Here is a 22,417-nt window from a genome sequence, read left to right on the forward strand (position 1 = left end):
AATCGGAGAGAACTTGGTCGTATACGGTCTTAGATGTGCTACCATAGGTTTCATCAGCATAAATGTCTACGGATGATGTAAGGATGTGATTTGGAAGATCATTAATGTAAATCAGGAAGAGAGTTGGGTCCAGGATGGAACCCCGAGGGACTCCAGCATTAATATTGTGAGCTTCTGGTTTCTGCCTATCAACTACTACTCTTATTAGAGAGAAACGATTTGATAATGCAGAAGACCTTTCCAGCTATACCATAGCTGGAGATCTTGTGAAGTAAACCTTTATGCCATACCCTATTAAAGGCCTTAGATATGTCAAGAGCAATTGCCCTAGAAAGTGTTGCCTCCATCGAGAGATTTGCTAATCCTATGAGATATAACTGTAAGCACATCTGCTGTAGATCTAGCAGAACAGAAACCATATTGCGTGTCACTAAGAAGGTTATTTTTGCTGAGATGGTTAATTACTTCTCTATTTAATGCAGACTCCAGTAACTTACTCATGACGCACAGGAGACTTATTGACCTGTACTGAGAGGGAGATGACCGATCACCTGAATTCTTAAATACAGGGCATACTGATGAGATTTTCCAGGGTGACGGGAAGCAATTTTCTTTAAGACAACGTTTAAAGAGTCTTGTAAGTATGCACGCTAGTTCTGGTTGAAGTTTTTTGAGTACTATAATTGGAATACCGTCAGGGCCGGTTGCTTTACTGGAATCAAAGTTTTTGATTATCTTGGCAACATCACATACAAATATATTTCTTTATCACATAGTGTCTTTTCTGATACAGGAGGAAATATTGGGGTTTGGTGGCTTTGGTCGCAAAGTGTAGAATTAGCTGCAAAGTTCTTGGTAAAGTGTTTGGATTTGTCTGATGCTGACGAGATTACCTCAGGTCCATTGATGATAGTTGGGATAGAGCACACGCTTCTATTCAGGATTCTGTTTGCAATTTGCCAAAACTGGTTGGAACCCAGCTGCTGCTCAGCTACTTTGGACTTGATGGACTGAGCATACAACTCTCTTGCATTATTTATTACTTTTTTACAATAGTTCTGAAAGCAGCTTTAGTCTCAGTACATTTATTACGTTTGAAGCAATGGAAAAAATGATTTCTGTGCACAATGGCAGCAGCACATTCTGGAGAGAACCATGGCTGGCTGTTAGGTTTTCCCTGGAATTTTTTCGAGGATATGAAACGGTCAATACCTACAATTAACCATTCTGTCAGGTCTGATACTATAGCGGACACATCCTTTTTAAACATGGAACGCAGGGTTAGATCTGATATAAATGTACGGAAGCTATCCTAGTCTACCATAGAGTATCGATATACTGTACGGTGGAGAAGTACGTCTGAAGACTTTTTACATTTAATTTTTAACTTAATTGATACAACAGAGTGGTTGGAAGATCCAAGTTGAGACAAAATGGAAATTGAACATAGGTCAGGGCAAGTTGTGAGAAAAAGGTCTAGGAGACTTGCATACTGGCCGTCAGAGTCAGACACACGGGTAGGTTCATAAACAATCTGAATGAGGTCATAAGCAATGTATGCACATATGTAGCCAATAATGTTTGTATCAATAAATATACTATATATCTGTATATAAATCCAAATCTTTATTGCATCACTTGCTATTCCAACTACCTTTAAAAGTAGTTGGCACTACTAATTGGGCAACTACATACAATGTGTCAACGAAAGACTCAAGTGTATCTTAACTGTGAAGTTTTATATGTGCCTCAATATACATCTTGTCAACATTTAGACAGCATTTCAATCGAAATATTTTGGATGGCACAGATTTGCTTGTAACAATAAATTCCATCTTACCAATTACAGACACTTCAAATCTTGCAGAGTTGTTCACGATGTTATCGTGTATCGGAATATAGAAAGTCTTCACAAAAGGTTGATCTGGTGTGATGTTCACGAGGAAGGGATTGTTGAAATAAACGGTGTAACCTTCGGCCTGGAAAAAAATTAGAACAACAAAAAAATAATTAAAAACAAACAAAAAAGGTAAAAAATAGATAAACATTTAATATTTTTCTCTGTTCAAAAAGAACCACACAATATGATTGTGAAAGATTACAGAAGATGGAAAGATCGATGAGGATAAGCACCATCCCGACTTTGACTGGAAGGGCACAGAGACTACTAGAATCTTGGCAGACTTATTTACAATAATAATCATTAATTTCATACAAATCATATCAGTCATTATCAGCGATCGTTCACTGGTGTTATAAAAAAAAAAAAGTGGTGTTCCCTGGAATGCGAGTAATAATAAGTGAAATCTAATGATGACTAAGGTAACTTTGTTTTAATAATTTCTTCTGCACCAAATAAGGCATTTTGCTTATGATGTGGAAGTGAAGGGAGGAGACGGTGGCTAAGTGATTAACGACACAGGCTGACAACCTAGGTGTGCCATGTTTGAATCCAGTCCATTCTACAGAAGATTTAACTTTGGGATGTTGACAACCTTCACGTGGTCCATGATGTAAGTATCTGACGTATTTCTAGAAGAATTCTAACTAGAAAGATATCAGAGAAACCAATTCCACAATAGAATTATCTGACAACAATGATATCATGATGAGAGTGGAACAAATAATAATTATCCCTTTCATCATCATCATCATCATCAGCAGCAGCAGCATCATCTGAGGCATCTATCAGGTGTTGTGCTGATCTCTCCTTGCTTTAGCTTATGGAGAAGAAACTGGGATTTTTTTGTTTTACTATGGCTGAATGACATCCCTCTCTCTCTCTCTCTCTCTCTCTCTCTCTCTCTAATAATAGCTTCAAACAAGGCATGAAGCCATTTGATGTAAAGAGCTAAAAAGAACAAGAGATGATTATTTCAAAAACAGAAGATGCCTATTACCCTTAGTCTTGAAAAGAGCAAGACTATAGGTAGGAAGAAAACAGTGGCAAGGAAGAGAGTTCCACAAGTTTGCAGTTCTTGGAAAAAAAACTAATGGAATAGGACGTTTTATCAAAACATCGAATTGATGGAGATTACTAAACCAACGAGTCAAACAAGCTGGAACAAAAGAAGTAGAGAATAGGTGAGACAATTCTGAAGAATACATACTATAATAGTATTTACAGAAAAGACTGTGACTAGCAACATCACGTCTCCGAGAGAGGGGTTACAGCAAAGGAGAAGGTGTGAGGAGGCCAATCACAAATACTTTTCTGCACCTTATCAAGAATACTGACATTGGGACAGAGATTTACCATCCCACATATGACAACATTATTTCATACGGTTTCGGATAGTAGATTTATACAAATAGGGAAGATCCTCAGGGCTGGTGGTGATGGTGATAATAATAATAATAATGATAATAATAATAATAATAATAATAATAATAATAAGAAGAAGAAGAAGAAGAAGAAGAAGAAGAAGAAGAAGAAGGGGAGGAGGTTTTGAAAAGCATTGGTGGACTTACTTTGACCAACAGATTCCTTTGGACAGCATCACTGGCATGCTCAGCAAGAGCTTGGACTTTGATGGAGATGGATCCAGTTTCATTGGCTAAAAGCCAGAAATGAACGCCAGCGTTTGTGTTATTTTTAACCTTCAAAAAGAAAATATTTTATGAATAATTAGAACTGTAACATAAAAACAAAGAAAAGGAATGAAAACATCTTTAGGAATTTCTCGTTTTAATTATCTGAAATCATTGTGCATAGAACATGATAGACTGATGAAGTGACGGATGAACAGAGGACTAAAATCACACGAGCGTGAAAGAGAAAGTGAACGACGGCAGACAGAGTTTCAAAGTGGGACGTGCATCTAATAAAATAAAACGTGTTTAGAGAAATGCTATTTCAAATGGGGACGTTCAGCTCCATCCAATATAATAAAACGTGTTTAGAGAAATGCTATTTCAAATGGGGACTTCAGCTCCATCTAATAAAATAAAATGTGTTCATAGAAATGCTATTTCAGACGTAAAACTAGAATCAAGATGTTTGTTAACATTACATTAAAATTTTTGCATGTTAGTACAATCGGGGAAAACAAGAAGAAGATGGGTAATTCCCAAGATAAGTGGTTTGAGGAAAGAGGCGATTAGAATAGAAATCTTTTTAGCATCTTAGGATTTCTAAAGAAGAGGTAGGATTTTGCTGTTTGTCGAGCTGACAAGGGCTACGTAGGTTGAGGTGGCACAAGTGTATCTCATTGGAACACATACCATAAAATGTACTTGTAATTACTTGCTAAACCGATGAGTTTGAATGGTGAATGATGCTATCAGTCATGATAACCAGTAGTTGGACAGAGTGCTTATCTCTATATATCTACAAATGCCTTTAATAAGTTTTCAGACTTTTTTCGTACGGGTCCTTTTTATTGATAATACACACGTAAAACTCTAGTCCCCTTCGAAGTAATCTCCTCCAGCTGCAATGCACTTGTGTTGTTCCAGCAACTTTTGGAAGGCCCTATGGAAGTCCTCTTGTGTGAGCATGTCAATGACCCTTGTGTCACAGCCTCTTTCATCTCCTTAATTGTCTCATAACGACAGTCTCTAAGGTTTCCTTTGAGCTTAGAGAATAACCAAATGTAACAGGAAGCAAGGTCTCGACTATATGGAGGGCGAGGAATAGAGGTCTAACCCATACGATATTACTACTACTTTTGTGAGAAAGATGCGGTAGGGAAGAGGTTATTGTCCACTAGATTTTGAAGTCATTTTTTATAGTCGTTCAAGGCACCTCCCCAGATGTTTTTTTTTTTTTTTTTTTTTTACACAGTGATCACCACTTATCAAGGCCCGGAAGCCACTCAGGGATAAGGATTATTGTAAGTACATCACGTTAGTGAGGAGATTTTATGAAGTGTTTAATTAGGGGGGCGGTTCATTAGGAATTTGTTAACATTAGACTTGAAGACATCCAAGTTGTAGTCCGGAGGGAAGCAGGCAGACGGAACAGAGTTCCACAGGCGTGCAGTTCTAAGAAAGAAGCTTTGCTCATGAAATCCGCGTTTTGATTTAGGCACAGATATAGAGTGGGGGAAATTTTTCACAGTGGATTCAGCTAGACGGGTGTTTTTCGTGAAAGATTGGCGAGGGGGGACCAGGGATTGGAGTTCAGACGAGCACCTGCCATGAAAATAACGATAAAACAAGGATAGGCTCGCAACGTCTCTTCTGTGGGAGAGGGGTTGCAGGGTAGAGAAAAGGGCATCCCCCACTAAACCACGAAGTCTATTTTGTACTCTGTCAAGGCATGATAGGCTGTTTTTGGCAGCTCCTGCCCAGATATGGCAACAGTATTCCATCCTTGGCCGTACTTGGCTTTTATATAGATAGAGAATTGCATCAGTAGTGAGATATCTTCTGGAGCGGTAGAAGGATCCCACCATCTTTCCTGCGACCTTGGCCACAGACTTGATGTACGTGTTCCATTTCAGATCAGGAGTAAAGGTCAAACCCAGAAGCTTGTCAAAACACGGGGCCTCACCCAGACGAGAGCCATCCATCACAATTGATGCCAGCTGGGGATCAGAGCGTTGATGATGTATGGATAGGAGTTTGGTTTTGGATGCATTAAAGGTAACTAGCCACATCTTCCCCCACTGAACCACGCGCTCGAGATCAGAGGAGAGAGAATCCGAGAGAACTTCGTCATTTACAGCCTTTGATGTGTTGCCGTAGATGCTCGTGTCATCAGTATAGATGTCAACGAATGATTTAAGTATGTGTTTAGGGAGGTCATTGATGTAGATCAGGAAGAGAGTTGGGCCCAGGATTGACCCCTGAGGGACTCCAGCATTTATATTGCAGGCCTCCGATTTTTGTCCATCTACCACTACTCTTATGAGCCTATCAGAGAGAAATGATTTAATGATTGAGAAAACATTTCCAGTTATACCGTAGCTGGAAATCTTGTGAAGTAGACCCTTATGCCATACTTTGTCAAAGGCCTTTGATATGTCGAGAGCAATTGCCCTAGAAAGGAAGCCTTTGTCAAGAGATTCACTAATCCTGTGGGATATAACCGTCAGCACATCTGCGGTAGATCTTGCAGAGCGGAAACCATATTGTGTGTCACTAAGAAGGTTATTCCTGCTGAGGTGGTTTACTATTTCTCTATTTAATATTGATTCAAGTAACTTACTCATAACACAGAGAAGACTTATTGGTCTGTATTGAGAGGGAGATGACTTATCACCTGAATTCTTAAATACAGGGCAAACTGAGGAGGTCTTCCAGGGGGTCGGAAAGCACTTCTCCTTAAGGCAGCGCTTAAATAGTTTCGTAAGTATGGGAGCAAGTTCTGGTTGAAGCTTTTTTAACACTATAATTGGGATGCCATCAGGGCCAGTTGCTTTACTGGAATCTAGGTTTTTTATTAGCTTGGCGACCTCATGCACGGATATTTGTATGTTACCTAGCTTGTTCTGTGTTATAGGAGGAAATATGGGGAGTTGATGGCCTTCGTCGCATAGGGTAGAATTAGCTGCAAAGTTCTTTGCAAATAGTTTGGCCTTGTCTGATGCTGACGAGATAACCTCTGGTCCACTGATAATGGTTGGGATAGAACGCACACTTCTGTTCAAGATCCTATTTGTTATTTGCCAAAACTGGTGGGAACCAAGCCGCTGATCAGCTACCTTGGATTTAACAGACTGGGCATATAGCTCTCTTGCATTTTTTATTACTCTTTTACAGTGGTTGCTGGCAGTCCTGAAAGCAGCTTTAGTCTCAGTGCATCTATTACGTTGGTAGTTATGGAAAAAGTGATTTCTGTGCGCGATAGCAGCAGCACATTCTGGGGAGAACCATGGCTGGCTGTTAGGTTTTTGTTGGAATTTTTTAGATGGTATGAATTGGTCTATGCCTACAATTAACCATTCGGTCAGATCTGATACTATAGAGGACACTTCCTTTTTAAACATGGAGTGCAGAGGTAAATCAGATATGAATGTACGGAAGCTATCCCAGTCAGCCATAGAGTATCGGTATACAATACGGTGGAGGGGTACGTCTGATGGCTTCTTACATTTCGTTTTTATCTTAACTGATACGACGGAGTGGTCGGAGGATCCTAAAGGAGAATGAACGGTACATGAACATAGCTCAGGGGAAGTTGAAAGAAAAAGGTCTAAGAGGCTTGCATATTGATTGGGTGTATCGGGCACACGGGTGGGTTCGCGAACAATCTGAGTGAGGTCATAAGCAATGGCAAAATCATGACAAAACCTCCCCTCATCATCTGTCTTATTTGAATAGGTTAGCCATTCCACGTTATGGACGTTGAAGTCACCACAGATGTGGATGTTAGCCGAGGGATGTGAAGACAGTATGTGGTCTATTTTCTCAGATATGCTCTTAAAGATAGTAACTCCACTGTTGTGGGGCCTATAGAGGGCAAATATAAATACAGTGGTGTTAGCAAGTGCAACCCTGAAGCACATATAGGGTAAATTAGGATCTTCTCTAGAGATATCCCTGCCACATGGGAAGCCATCCTTAATGTAGGCACATATTCCATGCCCATGGCGATCTTGGGAGTCAGATTTAGCTGTTAAATTGGAGTATCCATTAATTATGAACTCATCTAGGGAAGTGGTCGGCCCTATTCCAGTTTCACATAGAAATAATATGTCCGGTTTCGTCTCCTGTAATTGGGTTTCAACCTCTGGAAGGTTGGAACGTAGACCCCTGATATTGGAGAAGGAGACCTGGTAGTAGGGGTCTACGCTGGAAGATGGGGTTCTAGGTTTAATCGAGTTTTTATTCTGGAGATATTTCATGTTGAGGTTTTGGGATTTGTGGAATAGGTCGGCATACTTGGTTAGAGCAGTACAGAGAGGGAAAGTAAGAAAGAAAAAGACAGGAATTTTTATTTTTTTTATTTGTAGCACACGAAAAGGTAAAGCCGTAACAATTACCCACTAGTATGGCATCGAGAGGCCCCACCAGAGACTACTGCATGGTCCAGATCCACTCACCAAATGGCAATACAGCAGTCCCAGTACTTTGCGCCTGCTGATAGGACAGCCTCCTTAGTGGTTAATCCAAGGTTCGGGTCCCTGACTATCAGGCGGATAACGTCAGCCCAGACAAAACGTTTACCTCCAGCACCCTTACTAGTGACATGGCAACAAGGACAGACAAAGACAGAAAAATATCCGACATCTCAGACTACTGGTCACCAAGTAGTACCGACCTTTAAGCAGCTTTTTCTTCACCCTTTGTCAGAAACATCACTCATTGAATGAGGACTGAATGACAAAATAGGAGAAGCGAGAGTTACTGGAGCTGCCGATAACACATCCACTGTATTATCTACTCTCCATATGTGGCAACAGCACTTCACCTTTCGATGTATTTGACGTTTATACAAGTAGAGAATTGTGTCAAGATTGAGATATGTTCTGGAGCAATAGAATGATCCAACCATTTTTTCAGTGACATTAGCATCAGATTTGATGTAAATCTGTTTTTTAAAATGGAACACATACATGAAATCCGTTGCCAAGGTCGCTGGAAAAATAGTGGGATACGTCTATCGATCCAGTAGATATCTCACTGTTGATGCAATTCTCTACCTACATAAGAGCCAGGTACGTCCAAGGATGGAGTATTATTGCCACATCTGGGCAGGAGTTGCTAGAAGCATTTTATCCTTGCTTGACAGAGTTCAAAATAGACTTCGTATCCTAGTAGGGGATGCCCTTTTCTCTTCCCTGCAACCTCTTTCTCACAGAAAAGACATTGCGAGCCTGTCTCTGCTTTAATGTTATTTTCATGGTAAGTGCTCGTATGAGCTCCAATCTATGGTACTCTCGTCGCCAAACTTTTATGAGAAACAGTCTAGCAGAAAACACTATTAATAATTCCCCCACTCTTTATCTGTGCCTAAACCTAATCGTAGATTCCATGAACAAAGCTTCTTTCTTAGAACTGCACACTTGTGGAACTGTCTTCCGTTTTCCTGATTCCCAGCTGACTACATTATGGTCATCTTCAAGTCCAATGTAAACAAGTTCTTGCTGAGCCGTTCACTTAAGTAATCCAATTTACCAAATTTACACTTCTAACGATTACTATGATATTGTCCCATTGACTACTTATTGTACACTCATTAACCCTTATCCTCGAGTAGCCTGTGGGCCTTTATAAGTGGTGACTCCTATGTAAACAAAAAAAAACAAAAAAACTATTGTAATCCTCCATTACAATGTAGCAAAAACTGTAATGTGGTCATCACACTTTACTTTAGTAATTCATAAAAATAAAAGAATAATCCGGGTCAGCATTTACCATGTATTACCGTTACTCTTTTTTCTCAACAAAAAAGTCTTTCGCTGCTACATGCCCATCTAACCTAGCACACGTTTCTTTTTCTTCTGACTGCAGGCCTTTACTTTACACGTCCATCTTCTTCGTCGCTTACTTTGTTTCTTCCAACCACATGGTGTTTTTTTTTCCTTTTTTTGTTTTTGCGCCAGCTTTTGTACACTTCCTAATTTGCATACGTGTTCAAACGTTGCTCCCGCTACTAATGCAATCGCTTGCCATCCATCCTTTGCTGCTGCTGATATTTTCGTATGTGCTCATATGCACTCTGTTTGGCCGTCCTCCTCCCTTAGAGATGATTAGCTTTCCCGAATTAGCTATGGTCTGCATCCCACAATCCTCGTTTGAAAAGAAATAAAACAAGAAAAAAGGAAGAAAAATTACCTGAATAAATTTTGTGAAATTGCTAACGAGTTCTTTGTCGTCGTCAAAAACTTTATAATATTTGGAATCTTCAAGGATCACTTGGACCTGTGGTAAAAGAAAAACAATCAGAGAAACATAAAATTAGTGAGTCAGCAATTTTTGTGTAATAAATTCTCAGATATTAAAACATGCAAACGTTTTACATGATCTTTGATGAACATAGAAACACGAAATGAAACGTTTATCAAATTAATGATACTAGTGATCAGCGTAATCGATTCCATCTTCAACAAAGAAACATGTAATCCAAAAGAATACAGAGAAAAATCCAGAGTTTCTTGGAAAAAATGCAAGGGAAAATCCAGAAACAATACACTCAACTGTGAATATCAAAGCAAGAAGTATAATTTAAAATATTACCCAAAGTAATAATATAAAGTTTAAAATTAGGTCTTAAGTTGATTATAACCGCCTCGATTACCAATTTCTCCAGAAACATGTGTAAAGTGTGTAAAATATTTTTTTCTAAAATTGTCATTAGACTATATATATATATATATGTGTGTGTGTGTGTGTGTGTGTGTGTAATTTCTAACCAAAATTTACTTATTAAATCCCAGTAATGTTCATATACCAATTAAAGCAAAGTCAATATTAATTAAGCTAATTAAGCTCAGCAATTATCAGTATAAATAATCGAGCATATATATTATAATTTCGCAATAACTAAGACAACAATATATTATGACAGCTTTATCATAAGATGTATTTCTTCAGTGTTACAAGCGTTTCTGGACAAGCTTAAACATTATTTCGTTAAAAGACATTCCAAATGGCTAATCCTCAGACACAAAATATTACTGTAATAAATATAGAAATATACACAATTTCTTATTTTGCTAATACAAACAGTGAACTCACCTTCTCTTCCTTATATATATATATATAGCCGTGGCTCAGAGGCGAAGGAACAGGGGTAGAGATTTGTATGTTTTGGTTTCGATTCTAGCTGATGGTACACATGTCGTATTTGTATTTCTTTTTTAGTTTTCATCTCACTACTATATATTAGGTACAATATAATAACCAATAGAGAATTGTCTCTATATAATAAATATGCAATCTGCATGGATTAAAATATCATATTTAAGCGTATTTTAAATCTGGTCAAGGCCGGGCAGCCTGCTAGTATATATATATATATATATATATATATATATATATATATATATATATATATATATATATATATATATAACGACTTAATTTACTCACATAAAATTAATATACGAAAGTATAGATTTATGCGTAAACTTTAAGTATTTACTTCAAAAGTGCTCAATACGTAGGTAGAGCTAGTTAGTAATTTATAAAATATATATGGCGATTAAGTTACACTGAATATTCGGCGGTTCATCCACTCTAGGATTCCTCAGGCTTATGTGCATAAGCCTGGAGAATCCTAGAGTGGATGAAACGCCGAATATTCAGTGTAGGTTAATCGCCATATATATTTTATAACTTACTTACTATATATATATATATATATATATATATATATATATATATATATATATATATATATATATATATATATAATTATTATTTCAAGTTAAGAATATTCAGAGAATAAAAAATTATAATGAAGTTTATACAAGAGTGCTCAATGCAAAGCAGAGCAAGGTATAGTTTTTATTTGTTTTTACATAAGTATGTATATTTCAGTCAGCTGGTTATAAACACCTGGAGACATTATCAGGCGAGGTTGCTTTTACAAATGTTCAGTTCCTAATAAGTCCTTAAGATTAAGGACTAAAATATTTGAAAAGCAACATCTGTTACAGAGAGAGAGAGAGAGAGAGAGAGAGAGAGAGAGAGAGAGAGAGAGGGGAGAGTAAACGTGGAGGTAGACACGTTTACCAGAACCGAAGGTCAGCTGACCAAATTACGTATGTATGACGTGATCAGCAGATCGGTGAGATTTGATTTGAGCTTTGAAGAAGACGGACGTTTTTCCATGGTCTCCCCCTCTTAACTGGGGAGGAGGGAGACGAACGCTGACGTGTGTGAAGAAGAACCACACAAGCAGATTTCACTTCCACCTGCTGCAGGACCTCTGGAGAAAGTGAAATAAAAAACTATAAAACTGATTCATCGTCTTGGAGTGATAAATCTTCGTCAAACAGGTATCAAGTCTCCCTCCAGGATGAGAAATTTCCAGATGGTCCGTTTTGAAGAAGCAGAGGTAGGTTCAGAAATTACATGTCACACACACGATTCCCTTTATGATAATCAAACACACAACCATTTATATTAGAGACAATCATACGCACACGGAATCTTTGATGTTATACGGTATATACACCCAAACGTAAAAAGTGCCCCTAAATGAAGAACTCTATATAACATATTCAAATGTAACGAAAGCTCAATTTGGTACCCCTCAAGGATAACCTCGATGATAACGAATATATAACATATTATCTGATGAAGTCCCAAATAAACTATAGCTAGTTGACTGAAACATACTTGTGATTGTGTAGTAACACCTAAATGTTTTGTAAAAACAAATAATATATATATATATATATATATATATATATATATATATCACTGATGGTGCCACAACTAATGAAAATAGAAACACATATGTGGGGAACTTTATGTTTATGTATGTATTAGTATGCGCCGAAACAATTGTGTGCTCTAATGAAAAATAAAAAAATATTTTTGATGAACATAATGAGTTTCGGTTCTTGTATTGAAAGATAAAAGTATTTATAATGTTGCACTGTTAAACAATTAGCAAAACTTTTTTGTTGTTATATAAAAAAAATTATTTGAAATTAACAAAGTATTTGAAAAATATAAAGAGTGTTTTTTAAAGGCGGCGAACATTAAATTAAAATAAATCACAGTAAAATATTTTTATTATAGAAATATGTTGTTTATTCCAAAACTTAATTTTTCGCATTTCTAATTTAAATGCAGTTTCGGGCACATATATAAATAGAGATATTATTCTAAATGCAGCACCAATTATGCACGATGTAGAAAATATGTACAGATAGAACTAAACGTAATAGTGGAATAAAATTTATCATCTGTTATACTTTTTGAAGTCACAAGTATATTCACAACTAAGTATATAAGGAAGTTGTGTGCACTTTTAAAGTAGAAAAGTGGGTTGTTAATATCAATGTCAGCGCGACAAATATATCAAGTTTATATACTAGCAGGCCGCCCGGCATTGCCCGTCGTAAAATATGCATAAATATTATATTTTCATTTATACAGAAACTGAGACATGTACATGCAAGTATTATATTTTTCTAAACAATTCACTTCTTGTCTGTAAAAGAAAAATTACTCGAGCTGAGATCAAAACCAAAACCTAAAGACAGTGAGTCAAGTAAGATAACCATTAGACCAGCTTGACACTATCTTAAAAATGTGTTTTCAAACCTACTTATTCATAACATAAGGAATGTCATGTTTCGCAACCGCATATGCATATTCATGAAACAGTTTACAAACAGATAAAAATCCGATGACTCCCATGTACCAATTTTTCTATTTTGACCCCTCAGCAACCCCATTTTTCTGAATAAAAAGAAATGAAAAAGTTTTCCAAATGTCTGAATATTCTATATACAAAATTACAAGTCTGTAGATCAAAACTTCTTTGAGTATATAGGTTGGGAAGTGTCCTTATGCACACACATATACTCACTTTTAAAGAAAGTTATATATATGTTTGTGTGTGCGTGTGTCTGTCTGTGTGTGTGTATGTGCGTGTATGTGTGTGCGTGTGTATGTATGTGATTATTTACAAGTAAAATTAAATTAAGAATAAAAACGTAGATGTTCGCATTCTTTTATGATGTTTTCTTACCTGTTCTGTTGTGTTCATATAATTGAAAATGCTGATTTGGAGTTTGAATTTTTCGTTCCTGATGACCGAGTAAGGTAAATCCAAGGAAAGGTAGAATTCCTGGAATGCTTTAAACTAAAACGAAATGTGAAACACAAAGAAACATAAAATTAAAACCTTTTTATAAAATGGTCCCTCACCGTATTCGTGATACATGCTATCTAAATATTAATTTATTTACTTGTCCATAGTCCAATATTACAAAAACATCATCATCGCAAACATTAATTAATAAGAAACGAAATACCTCCCTTTATAGTCGTTCTTTATCAGTTAAAAATCATTAAAACCATTTCCTTTCCAAAAGTTAAAAAAAAAAAATGACCCCAACAAAACATGACTGTCTGTTTATGGTCTCAAATTGGCAATTTTATATTATAATTAAAAAAGGTCATCTTCAGAGGAGACTATATGAACAGATAGATGTTTTTTGAACTGATATGCTATTACATATGTTGCACAGACGCACACACACACACACATACAAACACAAACGTATCTCAAGTACGCACCGGTTATCTACACGCCTCGACAGGGTGTTTTCCTTTTCAAGGTAAGAAAGTATACACGAACTCTTGCATGCACCCACACACGTATACACAATGAACATTCAACATATACGCAATGAACACTTTCCACTTCATACATGCTCGTTCATATACCCATAGAACATACGCGTGTATACACAATTCACTCTCTATTGTTCATAACTTCTATATATAAATAAATGTTTCTTGTATACAGTAGCGTCCAAAACTAAGGGACAAAATTTTTAAACCTAATATTTGTTAGAAATAACAACTGGGAAAAGCTGATATTTTGACAACTGGTATTCATTATCATCCATAATAGCATACTAAAATTTGAATCATTTGCAAAAGATACAAGAAGAATTATAACAATTATTTATTTTCAAAATAGGAACGTCCAAAAGTAAGGGACAAAATTGAGAAAAACAATGTAAACAGTATGCTATATTCAATTTTTTTATTTCCTCTAAAGAATAAGTCTTACTAAGTTATGTAAATATGTAACTCTGCTTTAACGTGTTTCCCTTTGATGTTTCTTCTTTAAATGGACTCAGTAAACTTGGTCTTTATTGTTGATTGATTTTTGGAACACGCAGAAAGCATATCTCAACAAGTGGCGACCTACAACCTTCTACAAAATATTGAACATGCTCTCTACAGCTCAATATCCCCGATCTCCCACAAGTGGTAAACCCCAACGTGTGGACAATCCTACAACTGTAAGTTTGTTTTTTTTATTATAGATTCTTTTAAAATTAAAAAAAATGTGCAAGTAAATTGACATCTATTCCTTTATAATTTATATAAAAAAAAATATTCAGAAAAAAAACACCAAAAAAAAACAATGTGTTGAATTTTCATTGAAAAAAAATCAGAATTTTTAAAATCAATTCTTGTTAGCTTTAAAAGGTTAAAAAATAATATGCTAAAAATTGTTTTATATTCATTATTTATTTTATTTTTTTATTCATTTTATTTATATTGTGTTTTAAAAATTTTCAACCACAGTGGAATTTCTATAGTTCTGCTTGTAATATAATAGTATTACATTTGATAAGTGATGTATGTTAATGTAAAGGTGCTCAATATCCTAAACAGAGAAAGTGTGTTTAAATGTCGAATTGTTCGAAATAAATCAGATGAATGTGTTTAATTATTATACTGGACAAGGAGCAATAAATAATACATTTGGATACTTGGTAATGATATATGATGAATCGAATAGTGCTCAATATTCTGGATAGAGTAAGTTTATGTAATGATACAGCAGGACACTGGGAACATGGTAACTGCTGAATTCGAATGTGCTACAGAGCCGTTAAGTGTTATAATTAGGGCTAGGACATTATTTTGACTCTCGAGTGTGTATCCGTTGATTTCTTATATACAGAGTCAAAACAATGAAAAGAATATGTTGTTGTCATAGTCCTACTTATAATACAGTATTACGCTTAGTATATGGTATATGTTTAATCAAATAATGTTCAATATCCTACACAGAAAAACTGAATGGAATAATATAATATCGCGATTAGTTAGGGATTTGTAATGAATTGGAAAATTGCCAATGCTTTAGATGGTTGGTTTGGTTCTTTTGTTTTACGGCATATCAACCCTTTTCACGTCATTCAATAATATTCGTAATTTTGGAAAAAGTTTTCATGCTTCAAATTCTTTATATCTTTGAATATTTATTCATGGAATTTAGTTCGGTTGTTTTGTAGGATTTTATTCTTCAAGCTCTTTGTATCTTCAATCACGAGTTTGTAGCGCTTGGCTTGGTTGTCTTATAGTGGATTTTGTTGTTTTTCTTCTCTACCCCGCAAAATATGCATGAGTTTTGCAATGGGAGAGGGAAAAGGGTTATAGTATTAATGTTTGGTACATTTTAAGTTAGGAAACTAGTCGGGAAGTGGGGTTCTGCTCGTATATAATTAATCTCATACAGATTTTTTGTCAATAGCATGATTTTAACAGAAAACAAACAATTTGTCCGATCGACAAAATGTTGCATCCTTTTGCCTGTTTTACAAGTATTTTAATGGTGAATGCTCTGACGAACTACAAGCCCTTATACTCCCTCGACGTAAGTACCTCCGACAAACCTGACAAGCAGTAGAGATGCATGAAAGCCTTCTACTCAAATAGTTTCTTCCCTAAAACTACTGTACTTTGGAATTCCCTTCCTGCTACCTGCTTCCTTTACTATACTGGCATGCAGAAGTTCAAGTGTAATGTAAACAGACATCTTGCTGCTCAACTCCCTACATAGTATCCCTGCAAATTATGTTCCAGCTTGTGGTTAAAATGCAATCAAAAATTTTTGGTATTTTTTTACGACCTGCCCAAGTATAATATAAACGCCCCTTAACCATGTTAAGAATGGCTTTCGGAATAAACACCCTCCCAACCTCCCCATATTATTTTGGGGGTTTGGGGTGTTTATTTCGAAAGTCGTTCTTAACGTTGGGAGGTTGAGCGGGGTTAAAATACGTTGAGGCACATCGTAAAAATTTATCAAATTGTTTTTTTTTAATTATTTGAATTCTTCCGACTACTGTTCTTATCTTGGATGCTATTTTCATGTCTCGGTCGAATTTGACTTCTGGAGGTCAGAGGTTCAATCCTTAATACGGGCGATACTCAAAATATAATTGTGAATTGCTTAGGACTTTTACCAAGTCATGGATGACATAATAATGAGAGCATGTTAACTCCGTGAAATAAAGGGTTCTGTTCATGATTCCGTGCCGATTCCCGAGTTTAACAAGATGCACCCGAAGAAGGTCGGAGGTTGCATTGATTGAAACGTTGAGAAAATAATACTCACGATGAGAAAAGTAGAAGAAACGAAATAATGCAACCTCATCTAAAAAATTTACAAACAAAAGGTGTTTCTTTTAATATAGAAACATTGACGACATAATGCAACCTCATCTAAAAAATTTACAAACAAAAGGTGTTTCTTTTAATATAGAAACATTGACGACATAATGCAACCTCATCTAAAAAATTTACAAACAAAAGGTGTTTCTTTTAATATAGAAACATTGACGACATAATGCAACCTCATCTAAAAAATTTACAAACAAAAGGTGTTTCTTTTAATATAGAAACATTGACGACATAATGCAACCTCATCTAAAAAATTTACAAACAAAAGGTGTTTCTTTTAATATAGAAACATTGACGACATAATGCAACCTCATCTAAAAAATTTACAAACAAAAGGTGTTTCTTTTAATATAGAAACATTGACGACATAATGCAACCTCATCTAAAAAATTTACAAACAAAAGGTGTTTCTTTTAATATAGAAACATTGACGACATAATGCAACCTCATCTAAAAAATTTACAAACAAAAGGTGTTTCTTTTAATATAGAAACATTGACGACATAATGCAACCTCATCTAAAAAATTTACAAACAAAAGGTGTTTCTTTTAATATAGAAACATTGACGACATAATGCAACCTCATCTAAAAAATTTACAAACAAAAGGTGTTTCTTTTAATATAGAAACATTGACGACATAATGCAACCTCATCTAAAAAATTTACAAACAAAAGGTGTTTCTTTTAATATAGAAACATTGACGACATAATGCAACCTCATCTAAAAAATTTACAAACAAAAGGTGTTTCTTTTAATATAGAAACATTGACGACATAATGCAACCTCATCTAAAAAATTTACAAACAAAAGGTGTTTCTTTTAATATAGAAACATTGACGACATAATGCAACCTCATCTAAAAAATTTACAAACAAAAGGTGTTTCTTTTAATATAGAAACATTGACGACATAATGCAACCTCATCTAAAAAATTTACAAACAAAAGGTGTTTCTTTTAATATAGAAACATTGACGACATAATGCAACCTCATCTAAAAAATTTACAAACAAAAGGTGTTTCTTTTAATATAGAAACATTGACGACATAATGCAACCTCATCTAAAAAATTTACAAACAAAAGGTGTTTCTTTTAATATAGAAACATTGACGACATAATGCAACCTCATCTAAAAAATTTACAAACAAAAGGTGTTTCTTTTAATATAGAAACATTGACGACATAATGCAACCTCATCTAAAAAATTTACAAACAAAAGGTGTTTCTTTTAATATAGAAACATTGACGACATAATGCAACCTCATCTAAAAAATTTACAAACAAAAGGTGTTTCTTTTAATATAGAAACATTGACGACATAATGCAACCTCATCTAAAAAATTTACAAACAAAAGGTGTTTCTTTTAATATAGAAACATTGACAACATAATGCAATCTCATCTAAAAAATTTACAAACAAAAGGTGTTTCTTTTAATATAGAAACATTGAAGCTGAGTCTTCAATCTGATTGGTCCCACTTTGTCAACTAAGCTCCAGCTCCTGTCCCATCGCTGCAATGTTGCATCTCTGTGTCTGTTTTACAAGTATTTTAATGGAGTTTGCTCTGATGAACTCATTACACTTGTGCCCCCTTGGCATATATCCCCGACAAACCCACTTAGCAACAAAATCACACCTCTTCACTGCTGAGGTCCCTAAATGCCAGAAAGCTTTCTATTATGTTTATAGTTTATTGACAAAATAGCAAGAGAATAATAGAGATACATACAGAGTTTGTCAGTGGTCAGTTATTAGACAGACGTAGAGAGTGAGAACATTGGAGACAGGGCCATGAGGCCCTGTATGCCAGGGAAAGCAGAATCTAAGACGCGTGTAATTTTCCAATTGAAAAACATTTGGCATAAAAGTTGTCTGAATATATAACCGGAAACTCCTGGTTGTTTCTTTGGAAGGAATATTCTTTGCAGCTGTTTGTAGATTTGTCAACCAGGACCCTCAAATGAATGAGGGTAATGTTTTTCTGTTTGGCAAAATGTAAAATCCTCAGAGAGATGTTCGGTCCCTTTTGTTGAAAGAAACTGTTTGTTGATACAATGTTATACGTCCTGTTAAAATTGTATCGATATGTGTAATGTATATATGTAAATAGTTATACATACATCTACACACTAGACGACACAAGAAACTCATTATATACCCACGTACATTATATACGCACCTTACATATATACTAACACTAACTCACAATGGTGCTACATAACATATCGTTTATTTAGTGCCATGCTCCCCTTGAACCGAGTTCCACATGCAAGCGAACACACGAACACATAATGGAGACATTAAAGTAAACCTAATTGTCGCCCTTTTATTCTAGCAATGTCATACTTTGCCAAAAGGGGGCGATACCGCTTACTTCCACATCCGGTTTTTATTCCTCTCTTTCTTCCTTGGACCTCGGAACACGCAGACGCGTCGAATCCACTCTCCTGTTTTGTACTCACACAAAACACTCTTGAAACATTCACGCAAGTAATGTTTTCTTATACATCGCCCGTATTGAACTGGTTGACATTACACTTGCCTCAACTTTTGCAAACAAATGTACATCGGTTGTAAATATAATCTCGGCGAATTTCGTGTACTCATTTCTTGGCAACAATCGTCTACTTAATAACAGTGGACACCATTCACCCGCAACAAGTACAATGTAACATACACTTTCTGGTGCCTACGTAATAATAGCTCTATCATAGATATGATTATAAATTTTAATTGCGATCAATATGTAACATTTTAGGGGCGGAGTCATTATGTATGTGTGAACTAAACTTTTAAAGGGCAGAAAAATATCATATCTGAGGGTGGGAAGTATAAATTAAACAATATCTACCAAGAAATTATGAACGTTACCAGAACGTTGTAATAACAGTTGATTCAAACGTTACAGTAATGTTATCTATCAGCCAATCAAAATACAACGTATGTAAAACATTATGTTGGAAAAATTATGCTTAGATTTGTAATGCCTCACCTCAACTGGATCTCTCATAATAGCCAGCCCTTCAGTTGGATGGACCGAGAAGGCAGTAGTGACATAGCTAGTGATCGTCCCCGGTACGACACGATTAATCACTTCATAACCTTTGGAACTGAAAAGAAATGAAAGAAAAAGAAATTTATCAAAACAAGAAAATTTAATTTGTGCATTCATTCTTTTTGAGAACTGTAATCCTCATCTTCATAGTCGTTATATGTAATAAAATTGGACATAAAAACTGCAGCAAAAATCAGAACAAAAGCCGGGTACGTCAAACAATAATTAGAGACGTCGTAAATGAAAACCTATGCAAATACGTAACGATCAACATTCTCGGCAAGGATATTAAATTTCAATTAGACAGTGGGTCGAATCTTTCAATAATAAATTTCAAGACGTGGAAAAAATTACTAAAATCGACTATGCTAAGAACCAACAGAACGGCGACGGCCGTCAATGGCACAAAAATTAATTTTGAGGGTGAATTAATCACCAACGTCACCTTGCTGGGAAAAACGAAAAAAAACTCAAAACGTATGTCTTAAAAAAATAGTGAGAACCTGTTTGGTTCCGATAGCATGGATGAATTTCATTTTGTGGGATCTTCCTATATCCACATTTTTCAAAAAAATAGAAACCCATCCAGCTGAAACTGAGAAACTTATAACCAGTTTTAAAAAAGAATTCCAAATGTATTTTCTTCTGGCCTTGGAAGATGTACAAAAATGGCTGCGGATTTTAAGCTGAAATCGGGCACACAACCGGTGTTTAAAAAAAAAACTTAATGTCCGTTCGCATCTCTAAACAAGATAAATCAGGAACTGGACAGATTAGAAAACATCTGAACGTATATACCATTCACTGGACAAAGCGGGGGAGGGCAGAGCGGTAGCTCTAGATATATCTAAGGCTTTTGACAGGGTATGGCATGAGGGTCTCCTCAGGAAAATTAAATCATACGGTATCACTGGTAGAATACTTAACATAATTAAATCCTTCTTAGATAAGAGAAAAATCCAGGTTGTCCTCGACGGTCGTACATCTAAACAATATGATATAAATGCAAGAGTGCCTCAAGGGTGTATCCTTGGACCTCTATTGTTCCTGATATTCATAAATGACCTCCCCAACAAAATTAGCTCTGAGATGGGTATATATGCTGATGACACTACACTCTATAGCAGGCATGACAGGAAGACGAATGAACACATTTCTAAAGAAATGGCAGAAACACTAGAGGAAGACCTCCAATCTGTAGTGGAATGGGGACAAAAATGGTTGGTCACGTTCAATGCCGCCAAGACTAAACTAGTTTCATTCAATAATTACAAGAAACCCTCTCTACCACCTATAGCAATGGCCAACGACTCTTTATCTGAGAGTACATCTTTCAAACTGCTTGGCCTAACGTTCACAGGAAACATGAGTTGGAACAATTACATTAAAGGCATTGCCAGGGCCGCTGCAAGAAAGGTGGGCTCTCTCTACCGTGCTAGACAACTACTAACACCCGAAAGTATCCTGTACCTCTATAAGGCCACCATTCGCCCATGTATGGAGTATTGCTGTCACATTTGGGCTGGTGCATCGGCTGCTAGTCTCTCGCTCCTTGACAAGGTTCATAAGAGAGTTGCAAACCTGATAGGCCATGAACTGGCATCTAAGCTTCAGCCTCTGTCCCATCGACGAAATGTTGCATCCCTCTGTCTTTTCTACAAGTATTTTAGTGGTGAATGCTCTGACGAACTGCAAGCACTTGTGCCCCCACGACGTGAGCACACTCGACAAACCCGACAGGCTGTTAAATCCCACCCCCACACTGTAGAGATCCCTAGATGTAAAAGATCTTTTTACTCCAATAGTTTCTTCCCCAGAACCGCTAGACTCTGGAATTCCATTCCAGGTCCCTGCTGACGTGCAGAAGTTTAAGTGTAACGTGAACCGACATCTTGCTGCCCAAATCCCTACATAGTACCCCAGTAGTTGTTGCCTCTGATAGTAGCCCCCTACACTAAAGTGGCAATTTGCCTTGTTTGGGGTGAAAATGTAATTAAAAAAACAAAAAAAACATCGGCTAAAACTGAATATAGTGAGTGGGCTGCGTAAAAAAAAGTCCGGAGACACCTGCGTTTGCGCTGACTTCTCGACTGAACTCAACGGGTCGTTAGAAGACATTCACTATCCATTACCCAACCCAGAGGAAGTTTTCACAAAATTAAATGACGACAAGTTTTTCTCTAAGATCGATCTGAGCGACGCTTACTTACAAATTCCTGTAAACGGCAAAAGTGTTAACCTCCTCTGTATTAATACTCATCGGGGTTTATACAGATATGAAAGGTTCGCATTT

General features: G+C 36.2%; 1 protein-coding gene across 1 annotated transcript in view; it reads right to left on the bottom strand.

Moving 5' to 3' along the window:
- Window positions 1–22,417, bottom strand: part of LOC145288265 (CD109 antigen-like) — a 345,184-nt gene that overhangs the window by 68,371 nt on the left and 254,396 nt on the right. The window contains exons 21-25 of the mRNA XM_080136304.1: window positions 20,062–20,179; window positions 13,604–13,717; window positions 9,727–9,813; window positions 3,472–3,600; window positions 1,841–1,979 (exon numbers count right to left, since the gene is read on the bottom strand). Of these exons, the coding sequence (XP_079992430.1) occupies window positions 1,841–1,979; window positions 3,472–3,600; window positions 9,727–9,813; window positions 13,604–13,717; window positions 20,062–20,179 (587 nt within the window). The remainder of the gene's footprint in view (window positions 1–1,840; window positions 1,980–3,471; window positions 3,601–9,726; window positions 9,814–13,603; window positions 13,718–20,061; window positions 20,180–22,417) is intronic.

This window comes from Euprymna scolopes, chromosome 2 (assembly GCF_053919585.1).
Source record: "Euprymna scolopes isolate OS-2025 chromosome 2, ASM5391958v1, whole genome shotgun sequence".
Classification (NCBI taxonomy): domain Eukaryota; kingdom Metazoa; phylum Mollusca; class Cephalopoda; order Sepiida; family Sepiolidae; genus Euprymna; species Euprymna scolopes.